This window comes from Neofelis nebulosa, chromosome 6, assembly GCF_028018385.1.
Source record: "Neofelis nebulosa isolate mNeoNeb1 chromosome 6, mNeoNeb1.pri, whole genome shotgun sequence".
Lineage (NCBI taxonomy): Eukaryota > Metazoa > Chordata > Mammalia > Carnivora > Felidae > Neofelis > Neofelis nebulosa.
Window position 1 is genome coordinate 150,538,075 of NC_080787.1, and position 12,328 is coordinate 150,550,402.

General features: G+C 37.3%; 1 protein-coding gene across 7 annotated transcripts in view; it reads left to right on the top strand.

Annotated features, from left to right (window-relative positions):
- Positions 1–12,328, top strand: part of QKI (QKI, KH domain containing RNA binding) — a 155,067-nt gene that overhangs the window by 102,124 nt on the left and 40,615 nt on the right. For all 7 annotated transcript variants that reach the window (XR_009263479.1, XM_058735854.1, XM_058735857.1 and 4 more), the window contains exon 4: positions 9,878–10,021. Coding sequence is in view for 6 of the 7 variants with exons in the window: in XM_058735854.1 (XP_058591837.1) it covers positions 9,878–10,021 (144 nt within the window). In the remaining variant the exon portion in view is untranslated. The remainder of the gene's footprint in view (positions 1–9,877; positions 10,022–12,328) is intronic.

Below are 12,328 nucleotides of genomic sequence, written 5' to 3' on the forward strand. Positions count from 1 at the left end.
ATTGGTTAACTTTATGAGAAATAAAATGCTTAGTACAAGGCCATAGATGTCTTAATGTTTTAACAGTATTAGCTTTGACTTCATTTTTGTATCTTATGCTGTGCTCTAGTAAAAATTGAACAGCTATGTGGCATTTACTATGATTGCTAGGGAGTATGAAGGTGAGTTTGATTCTAAACTTCTTGAAGTTTTTAAGCTAGTAATACATATCAGACTTAGTATGACAGAAGACAAAATGATAGGATGGGCACACAGGAAACATCCTGAGAGGACTTGGGGAAAATTTCATTAAAAGATGAATTTTGAAATTAGGATTTGGATGATTTGGAAAAGAAAATGAGTAGAAATGTGAAGTCTTTTTTTTTTTTTTCCTTTGTGCTATGAGCAAGTAAATATTCCAATTTAAATTTGTTTTTAATCTGTATTGATGTTTGAAAGAGAGCGAGCATGAGTGGGGCAGGGACACAGACACAGACAGGAGACACAGAATCCAAAGCAGGCTCCAGGCTCTGAGCTGTCAGTACAGAGCCCAGCGTGGGGCTCGAACCCACAAACTGTGAGATCATGGCCTGAGCTGAAGTCAGATGTTTGACTGAGCCACCTAGGCGCCCTATAAATATTCCAATTTAATATTTTAAAACCATCACACTGAAGTTTTTTTGTTTTTTGGGTTTTTTTTTTTTAAATGTTTATTTGTTTTTTAGAGACAGAGTGGAAGCAGGGGAGGGGCAGGGAGAGAAGGAGACACAGAATCCCAAGCAAGCTCCAGGCTCTGAGCTGCCAGGACAAAAGCCTGATGCTGGGCTCGATCTCACAAACCCGTGAGATCGTGACCTGAGCTGAAGTCAGATGCCTAACCAACTGAGTCACCCAGGTGCCCCTTAAAACATCACATTTTAAAACAAATGACTGTTTTTCTATACCTTTCATAATTTCATGCATGTGTGCTAGATGGTGAAGAGACTAGGACACAGTATACAAAATTTCACATTGGAATAGCAGAAGAATTCTAATAATGCTATGGGGAAGTGTTTCGTGGTTCCATGGGCAATAAATAACTGCTTTTATGTGAGTGATCATGAGCAGCAGAAACTTAGCCACAAGTTTCCAAAAGGATTCCCTAACAGTTCTTTATTTCTATTCTCACTTTCTGTTTTTGTTTACTATTAGCTGGCCACTTATCTTCAAATTTGCTGGGAAATGAAATTAAAATCACCTGATCATTTTTGATTGTTATGGGAAAGTCTTTACGCAGATTTTGCTCAGTCTCTTCAGCCTTACCTATGGCATCATTAAGATCATATTCCGCTTCCCAAACGGTCACGTCCGAAATGATTTCCACAAAGTAAAGCAGCTGTAGATCTAGAGAAGTTGTACGGATTGTGGTCATCATTAGAAGAAACCAATATTATTTGGACGTAGTTTGGCCCTGACTGGTGATACTTTAGTTTGGAAATGCAGTCATTACACTTAAATTAGTGGAATTACTATATAAAAATTAGAAGGAGGGGGCCCCTGGGTGGCTCAGTCGTTTGAGCGTCCGCCTTTGGCCCAGGTCATGATCTCGCGGTCCGTGAGTTCGAGCCCCGCGTCGGGCTCTGTGCTGACAGCTCAGAGCCTGGAGCCTGTTTCAGATTCTGTGTCTCCCTCTCTCTCTGACCCTCCCCCGTTCATGCTCTGTCTCAAAGATAAATAAACGTTAATTTTTTTTTTTAAGTAAAAAAAAAAAAAATTAGAAGGAGGACATACCTGACAGGCATTTAGTATTGTTTGTAGGCAGTTGATGTTTCTTGTGAAAGAAAAGTATTGAGGATAGTCCTTTTGTTCTTAAGTTGGAAAATATTCGACATAAGACAAAAGTTCTTCAAATTTAATAAATTGCTTCATTGTGCTTAATTTAATAAGCATCTGTTGAATGCCTGCTTCCTTGAGAACTTACTGGGAGTCTGCAACAGACTGAATATATGCATATTCTGATCTTCATATATTAGAAAATAATTGGCTTTGAAAATATGGTTGTTGCAGGGCTCAAGTTCAAGTTAAAAGTTAGAGTCAGTGAGCAGTTAAATTATGTGAAATCTGCTTTATGTCCAGTCTCTCAATGAACTTTTCTTAAGCTAATTTTAGATTGTGTATACAGCTGGAGATGGTTATATGTCTAAGCTTTATTACTTGGCTAAAAATACATATATTCATAAGTGTGTTATTGAAACCTTGGTTTGCTTAAATATGTAACACTTTTGAATTCCTTTCTTGGAAGTTTTGGCATGTGAACTTTCACATTAAGAGCACAGTAGGGGGAGAAGTCTTGTGCTCATTTGCCTGACTACAGAGGTGTAATTAAAAGAGTTTATCAGCAGGGGTTGAGACAATCAGTGTGGTCTGATGTTTCATGTTATAGAGTTACTTTGTTGTGCAGATAGATACTGCAATTAGAACATAATTTTAAACTTCCCAGGGCACTGACTCATCAGGGTTTTGGTTTTAACCTCAAACCAGTCAAAAGCAAATTAGTTCTTAAATTTTGAGGATTTTAAAAATATTTTTATGTCACTGAATATAGTAGCTACAAAAATGAAGTGGATGATTATAATTGAAGAGTAATGGTTAGAACTTCAGGACGATGATTTGATTAGCCCTAACTTAGTAATAATGTTGGATGTATTTATTATGCATTAAGACCAAATTTTAGTTTTGATTCTCACCTATGGAAAACTTTAGTAACTGAAGGAATTCTGTGTGTTAAGTGGCCACAGGCTTAGCATTTTTGTTTATATTTGTGTCCTTGAAATTTGATAGACAATTCTCTGATCTAGAAAAAAGTCATCTTGTAGATGTAAGGATCTGTTTCACTGTGCTTCTCTGCCAGTTGTTGGTACGGTTCTTGATGTAACTGATTCGGGAATTCATTTATGGAGAAAGAGCCCTGGACTTGGAATTCAGACATAGGACCAACACCAAAGAAGCAAAAGCCACATTTACCAGATAATTTCGCTGTGTTTCCTTATCTGCATCCAGAGCCCCTCCTAGCTCTGAATGCTATGCAAACAAGATGGGCTTAAAATATCATACGAAAATTTTGAAAGGTAAAATGGTAAAATAGAAAAAGTTATCAAGATTCAAGTTCTCAGTGTTCTGTTTCTGGCTTTTTCACTGATTTATGCTATTTTGGGGCAATTTGCTTAAGGCTCTCGTGCAGGTGATATCGTATGCTAGGAATTAGTGTTGCCAGTGCAGGCTCTGAAAGTCATTCTGCCTGGTAGAACACTTACTGTCTAAGTGACTTGGGCCAGCCTCACGTGTCTCAGCCTGTAGGGACATGCTAGTACCACGATAGTAACAATAATAGTGCTGCACTCACAGGGCTGTTAGGATCGAGCGAGGTGGTGTTTCTGTATTGCTGAGCACAGTACTTGGCAAGCAGTAAGTGTTTGATACAAGTTTAGTTACTGTCATATCATCACCCCCATCATTAGTTTCATTTCTGAATTTCTTCTTCATCACCTGAGGCTGAAAGTTATTTTGAAATTCGTTATTTCTTTAGAGTATACTTGTCAAGAATGGAGACCATAGTGAAGTACTGTTCGTAGTTATACCTACCTACTCTATAGTCAGATACGAATGACATTATAAACTTGCTTTACATGCTACTCAATTTTAATTTACTGTATAAATAAAGCTGTTCCACTTATTTGAATGCTGTCTTGTCATTTCCATCTCTTAAAAGAGTCAAGGTCCATGGTTTTGAACTTTGAACATATGTATACACATAGTAATTATTTATATGTAATTTATCTTTGCTCTTACTTTGTTATGTTAAGATATAACTTTAGTCCTGCAGTTTGAAAAAAAAAAAAAAAAATTTGACCCGTCTATTACTGCATTCTTCTGATACAATGAAATAAGGTAGTATGGAGGTGATAAAGGAAAAACACCGTCTTTGGATATGAACAGCAGACCTCATGAGCGTTATTGTAAAAAATCTGGGAAAGTTGACTAGAGAGGAGAACAAGAATAAAAGGTTAAAGATGATCAAATACAACTGGGAGCTTATATATGAGGTCAAAAAGAAGCAGACCCGGAAACCAAGATATATGGAGACTTATTTAGACAGAAACAAAAATAATGAAACCAGCAAGGCAATGTGGGGAAAGTTTCAGTATACTAATGTACTTATTATTTATTTTTTAAAATTTACATCCAAATTAGCATATAGTGCAACAGTGGTTTCAGGAGTAGATTCCTTGATGCCCCTTAATGCCTAGTAGTGCCATTGCTGGGTCGTAGGGTAGTTCTATTTTTAGTTTTTTGAGGAACCTCCATCCTGTTTTCCAGAGTGGCTGCACCAGCTTGCGTTCCCATATTAATGTATTTCAATGACGCTCCTCAATAATAAGAGCTCAGTTGTTCACTGGAGTAAATATTTGTTAAAGGCCAGATAGATATGGCTAAAGTCAGTTATGCACATATTGTCAAGAATATAAAAAACAATGAGCGATGGTTCTGGTAATCAATTAGGGTTGAACTTTCTAAAAGCTAGAATAAGACAATACACAGGTTAACTATAAGTTGCAGTAAAGTTATAGGTATTAGAGTCCATGTTTGTGGATAGGCCAATTTATTTACCACATGGAATGACTATAAGCAAGAAATGGCACCTGAAATTAGTGTGGATTGAATGGATATATGTATAGATGGTCCTTGTCCTCAAGTTGTAAAAATCCACACATCTTGAGAAAACTCATTAAGGATCAATAACAGCTGCGACATAATTGTAGACCAGTTTAGAGAAGGGAGATAATGAGCTCCAGTTCAGACACGTTGAGTTGAAACTTGAGAGTGCATGGACTTCCACATGTCGAGATGGCAGTTAAATTTGAAGGCCTAGGAATCAGCAGGGATGATTGTGCTGGAATGTAAATTTGGGACTATGTCAGTGAAAAAGAAAAACCATGTTCCTCTGTGTTGCTGAACATTTGGTGACACATAATATGAAATGACATTGCCTTGGGTAATTATAAAGCAGGCATTATAATAATTAGTAATAACGAGCTAATTTTTCCACATCTTATCTCTGCTGTTTACTCTTGAAATACTGTCTGAAATGTAACTGTAGAAAGACTTAATGTCTTGACCATAGTTTCTAAGAGATACACCATTTTGGATGTATATCCATTTTGCCATCCCTCCTCTGTGCTTCATTTCAGCCTTTTATTTGTCCTAAATTATTTATTGAAGTGAGAAATTTAGGGAGTAGTTTGTTTTTTAAGTTTATTTATATTGGGAGAGACAGAGGGAGATGGGTGGATTCCTGAGCAAGCTCCGTGCTATCAGTGTGCAGCCTGATGCAGGGCCTGATCTCACCAACCATGAGGTTGTGACCTGAGCCAAGATCAAGAGTCCGATGCTTAACTGACTGAGCTACCCAGGTGCCCCAGGAGTAGATTCTTAGGTATTGGGTACAGAGTATGTACCCTAATTCTACTGTAATTTCTTACTTGTTTTTTTATGACTGAAAGAGAACCTTTATGAATAGGCTTTATTGACTTCTATAGTATTTGCCAATTCCAGATTGCCTTTATTATCCATTTCAAAAACAGAAAAAGGACACAGGGAGAAATTATATTTGTGTTAAATAATTACTAGGCGTAAATAATCACTCTTGAAGGAATTTGCTTAACTCTGCCTGAGTTTACAATGTATTGTGATTGGATAAATGTGTCGCCTCTGGGTAGAGTGATCTTAAAACCTTTTTTTAAGAATCAAGTTTGGTAACGTTCATGGATTAAAAGTATGTAATTCTGTGAAGTGTGAAGTTGAAAGCTGCCCCCCTCCTTCCCACCGAGATTCTTTGATATTTATTCCTTATTCTACCTTGTGGCTTACCTTGCCAACAGTGGATTTTTTTTACTTTTCATCTCTTTACATTGTAAGAACTCAGTGGGCCCCTTTCATTCGGAAGCTCTTACCCTTCAGTTTTATTTTGAAAGTATGTATTATGTTGGTGATTTTTCTCCCTTCTTCCCTTTTCTTTTTTCTTGGTGAGATGTCTGTCATTTAGTTTGTAGACCTCTTGGACTAGTCTTCTAATTTTTATAGTGTTCTTTACCATTTTCCATCTTTGTCTTTACTGCTCCCTGGAGGGAGAGTTTTTCAATTTTTATCTTCCAATCTCTTGATCAGGTTTTTCATTTTTACTATTATATTTTTAGTTTTTCAAGTTCTGCTCTATCTTTGGAATTATTTCAACAGTATCCTTGACCTGTTTCAGGGACACAGTGTGTTTTCTTAACTCTCTGCAGAAGTTAGCTTCTTTCCTAACTTTTTGGCCAGTGGCTGCTCTTCGGTTGTTTTCTAGTTGTTTGTTGGGCGGGTCAGACTCGCCGAGACGGGCCTTCCATCCCCTCCCCTGGCGCGGGCGGCACAGCTCAGCCTTCAGTGCAGAAGCGTCCCACTAACTGCCCCTCAAAACTCAGTTCTGTAACGAGGAACATTACATTTCGAAGTCTTTGCGGGGAATTGAGGAGTGCCGGCTCTTTGGGGAGAGGGGATGTGCAGGATCGGCTGCTCCTTCGCGAGAATTCCCTTGTCTTCCGGTTCTTAGCTCCACCTTCAGCCCTCCTACTATTGCTGCCATTTCCTCAGCTTTTTGTGGGGGAGAAGGAGGGTGGGTGGAAGGATCTAGGATTTGCTAAATCCCTGACTGCTTATCCATATGCTTTGTGGTTTCTAAATTGTTTCCTTTCCCATTTTCTTCTTCCTTACGACTTTTGTACATTTTAAACTCTACGGTATTCTAGAATTTTAGGAGGGAGTGAAAGTATATGCTTATAATAATTCCACCACCTTTATCTTTGTCTATAAATTTTTGTTCTTTCGGGTGTCTATTTATTTTTTCGAGTGTTTTTAAAACTGTAAGTAAAACTTTATTTTGAAGCCTACGTTAGGGTAGATGTAACTTTCTTTTGTTTTTCAGTTTTTAACTGGCACTTAAGTTGTTGAATTAATTAAGTATACATTTACCATGGTGTTTTTACACTTTAAAATTTTATTCCTTTGGTAAAGCACAATGCCACATTATACTTAAACTTTATTCTCTCTTCCTATCGTGCAAATACTATCTCTTCCTTTTCAAATCCTTCGGCTTTTTGTCTTTTCGTGTAGAAAAGTTTCTGTGGTAAGTCACGATTTTAGTTTCTGTACTTAGGCCTTTCTAAATATTTTGGATTATATATATATATGTTCCTCAGTTATGCTTGTATTAATATCTGTATGCATTAGTGTCTTACATACGTGAGCGCACACGCATGTACACGCACATTAGCTTTTAGTGTCTATGTCTACTAATTACAACAGCTCTAGGTTGGTTTTGATTGTTGTTGTTGTTGTTTTTGTCATGGATGTTGTATTTTCCTGCTTCTTTCCATGTCTTTTAATTTGTGATTAGATGCTAGATGTAGTATGACTTTTACCTTTTTGGGTGGATATTTCCTATTCCTGTCAGTATTCTTGGGCTTTGCTCTGGGACACAGTTGAGTTAGTTGGAAACACTTTTCATCCTTTTAGGTCTTGCTTTTAAGATTTATTTGGACAGTCCTGGGACAGTGCTCAGACCAGCTTTAGTTACTTCCCACTACTGAGGCAAGACCTTCTGTATACTTCACCCGGTGTGTGTGACTCCTGAAGTCTCTCAGTCTGGCTCATTGAGAACCCACCACTTTTACCTTGAACCCTACCCTTTGGCAGGTTCTTTCTCCAGCCACCAGTATTTCCTCTCCCACACATGCACCGATCAGTGTTCAGCCGAGCATTTGAGCAGACCTTATACACACCTCCAGGATTCTTTCAGTGCAGCCCTTCCTAGGACTCTTCTCTGTGACCTCTGGCTGTGTTGGCCTCCCTGGAATCTTCACGTAGTCTCCTCAACCCAGAGAGGCAGCCTGGCACCCTTCCCGGGGCTGTAGTCTGGAAACTCCCAAGCCAGAGAGCTGGGGTAATCCTGGGGTTTACTTAATTGATTTGCCATTTCTCAGCCCCACTGGCTTTACTGCCTGTGACCTTCAGAGGCTTGAGAACTGTCATTTTTTGGGTTTTACCTGTTGTATTGGCTGTTTCAGCCAGGAGAGTGAATCTTGTCTGTGTTATTTTTATCTTGGTAGAAGTACTGTTTTATCTTGGAAACAGAGGTCCCTTGTTCGTGTGACTATTGACACACTTTTTTAGGTTCATCAGAAAATACAAGTAACTATCAAAAAATTAATAAACATAAAAAATTATAAATTTTGTTGAAAAAGTATTGTCAACATTTTTCAACATAAAAGTTAAGTCTTTTTCTTGCTACAGTAGAGTTACGTGTATGCGCATTTTATGTTCTTTGGCATGCAGAGAGCCCTGAGGTTCTCAATTTTTTCTCGTCGTTTCATGGTGTCTGTCCCCTAGGCAAAAAGAAATGCTTAATAGGTTATTTTTATTAAATAATTACTTCCAAACAATTAGTATTTATACCAGTACACACTGAAAAAAACTAAATTTTATTCATAAATTTAAATTTTAATTCACATCATTTATTAATGGGATCCCTAATTTTCTTGGGCACCAATCAGATTTGGCAAACATTAGGATGCATTTTCATACTAATGATATTAATAGAAAGTACAGGCAGAAACGTATACTTGACTGTTAGAATTTATTTCTGTCCTTACTGGTTAAGGTCCATATTTTTTCCCTAGCATGACCTTTGCAAACATGGAAGTAGAGAGCTTTTTTATGTTAGTTTTATTAATTTTTGCCAGCTTTTTTTCCCTTTGTTTGAAATCTCACAATTTAGTAAATAGAGACCTTTAAGAGGAAAGTACAACAGCGATATGTATTATCTGTTGTTCATGTAGGGTGCCTTGCACTGAGCCAGGTACATTTATATATACCATTTTTATATTTATTTTTAATTGGATACTGTTTTTGATGCTTTTACAAATTTTGAATTAAAATTTTGAAAAGTATTATCCCTGAAACTTAAAACAAGAAGGAATTCTGAAATTATTATATCCTTGGTGAAAGGGAAACGTGGCCAACCCTACTTCGAAACCTCCCTGTAGCTCCACTATGTTTCCAACCTGGGTATCCCTCACTAAGTGATTTAAAGGCAGTCAGGGAAATAAAACATTGATGTTTTCTATGAAACTAGCATTTGTGAGTTGATACAGATAGTGACCTTATGGTTGACTTGTTAAAGCAAGGCTGATGGAACTATAGTTACATGTATTGCTTATGATGATTATAAGTGAAAATGTTTCCATTTGTCTTACACAGTAATGTTTCTTTGCAAAATGCCGTCCTAATCTTGAAGTCAGCCAATGTTACTAACAGTAGTTGTAAAGAAATGGAAAGATCACTGAACTTGAGAATGAAAATGTTGATTCAGTTCCTAAATTGGCATGTTATTAGCTATGGGACCTTGATAACTGACTTGCTTAAGCTAACCTTGATGACTTATTTACCCATAAGTAAAAAACAGAAGAAATAATATGCTTTCCATGGTTACCTAAGGATGACTCCATAATCGGTTCTTAGTACGTAAGAGCCCTTGCAGGGGTTGTGACTCTGCCTTGCTTACTTTGTAGCCTCAGTTTGGCATCTGGTTCCATGCTTGGTACGTGTAGATGCTCCACAAATACTTGTTGAACTAACTGTCATTTGACCCAGTAGTTTCACGAAAACCCAGTCTTTTTGCAAGGAGAATAATTCAAAAGGTTTATAATGGCATCATAGCAAAATGATGCAAACATAGCTTAAATAATTGGCACCAGGTTAGTATTATGAAAGATACACTCTCTCTGAAAAGAAAAATTTGTAACCGTGTGCTTTGTAAATTTTTCAGGAGGAGCAGAATAGAGGCAAGCCTAATTGGGAGCATCTCAATGAAGACTTACATGTCTTGATCACTGTGGAAGATGCTCAGAACAGAGCAGAGATCAAACTGAAGAGAGCCGTTGAAGAAGTGAAGAAATTACTGGTACCTGCAGTAAGTAATAATTTTCAAATCTTAGATTTGGGCCCCAACCCCTTCTTCTGTTTAATTGCTTTCATGACTGTAGTGATGGTGTTAATAAAGAATAGGTTATTCATTTTTTAGAAATCTCATGTAACCTCGAAATATAAAAAATAATTTATAATTCACTCTAGTATAGTAAGCAAGCATAGACGTTGCTCAAATCCTTAAATGGGAAAGCCTGTTTATCTGGGGGGAAGGATTTGTTGTGAGGGGAGCAAACTCCATTAGTTGTGTACTTTTCAAAGGTGTTATTACCTTTGCATCACTCTATTATCAGGTAAGAAAGTAGGTACATTATCAGTAGGGTGATGAATGATGAAAGGTTTTTGTTGTTTTTTTGTTTGGTTGGTTGCTTTTTTTTGAAGGGAGGAGCAGTTTCTCCTTGTAAACAAGTAATGAGTGCACAGAAAAGTCTGTACAAGTAATACTTATGTGGGAAGACCTATGATAGCCTGTGGGTTCCAGGTACCCTCCTGCCATGTCATTGTCTCAAATGTTCCATAGTGAACATTATACGGTAACATTTTCTTTTAGGAAAAAAAAAAAAAGAGCTAACTTTTGCTGATAGACCAGGCACCATTCTGAACGCTTTTCACACTTCAGCTCATTTCATGTTTTTTTCTAAGTTACTAAAAACTGTTAAAGTTCATATTTATTTATTTTTTTTTTTTAATTTTTTTTTTTTTTTAACGTTTATTTATTTTTGAGACAGAGAGAGACAGAGCATGAAGGGGTAGGGTCAGAGAGAGAGGGAGACACAGAATCGGAAGCAGGCTCCAGGCTCTGAGCTGTCAGCACAGAGCCCGACGCGGGGCTCGAACTCACGGACCGTGAGATCATGACCTGAGCCGAAGTCGGAGCTTAACTGACCGAGCCACCCAGGCGCCCCTAAAGTTCATATTTAGATAAGACACTGAAATTGATAACACACTGAAAGTAATTTTGGAGGGTGGCGTCTCTTAAAGAAAAGACCCCACCCATCTCTCCCTGCACAGTCCCCCTCCCTTTTCTCTTTTCCTCATTATTACACAACCCTTTTAGGAACTTCTCATTTAGAAATGATGATTGCACTCACTCCCAGGGTATTATCTTTTTCAGTGGAAAATGAAAAATAGATTGTTGGATTGCAGAGTCATTTTAAAAAATATTTTTTACATTGGTAAAAATGATAGAAATGTGAACCCTAGCTTGTTGTTGAAAAAACTAGGAGTACTGTTAGTATTCTGCCAAACAAAAGTTTATTGACATTTACATAAGTGAGTATGGCGTCTGTTGTTCTTCATTCCCCAGATAATTTGTTCTGTAAACAAACTTACAAGCCATGAACAATTTTCCATTTACTTGACAAAGTTAACCACTTGGAAGACAAGAATTTCAAGTAAATTTTATTCAGTAGGTCTTATAAGGGATATAAACAAACAGGTTAAATATAGACTAAAACCTGTAGTTACATACTATTAAACCATATAACCTTCCTCCTTTTCCTTAATAATTGTGCGGTTTTGAAAAGCTACATAGAACAGTGCTTTTTTTCTAAGTATACTGAACTGTTAGTCCCATGATCAGAAAAAGTTCACATTTTTATTGCTACATATAACTGAAAATATTCAGCTCACAAAACACACACAAATAAGTTCACCTGATGCTGTGAATAGACCAGTTGTCAGATAATTTAAACTCTTACCTGTAATCATTCTGCAAGCTACTGTAGTTCTCAAAAGTTATTAACCTAGTGGGGGCCTGGGGAGCTGAGTTGGTTAAGCATCTGACTCTTGATTTTGGCCCAGGTCATAATCTCAAGGTTCATGAGATCAAGCCCTGCGTTAGGCTCTGCACTGACAGCTTGGAGCCTGCTTGTGATTCTCTCTCTCCCTCTCTCTCTCAAAATAAATAAATAAAACTTGGAAAAAAACCAAAACAGTTATTAACCTGGGAAAAAGCATCATGTTAGAACTGTGTTAGTAACCAGCATGTGTCTTTCAGAAAGTTAATAAATTTCTGTGTTTGTTTCCTCATTTACAAAATGAGAATTGGAATAAGTGACTTCTAAGACCATTTTGATTTTAAAATTGTCTCTGAATATAGAAAGGTGGTAGTAGATAAAAAAAAATGATAGAAACTTTTTAAAAATTCAATTTATATTAAAGACATTTTTTTTTTAATGTTTATTTTTGAGAGAGAGACAGACGTGAGCAGGGGAGGGACAGAGAAAGAGGGAGACACAGAGTCCAAAGCAGGCTCCAGGCTCTGAGCTGTCAGCACAGAGACTGACGCCGG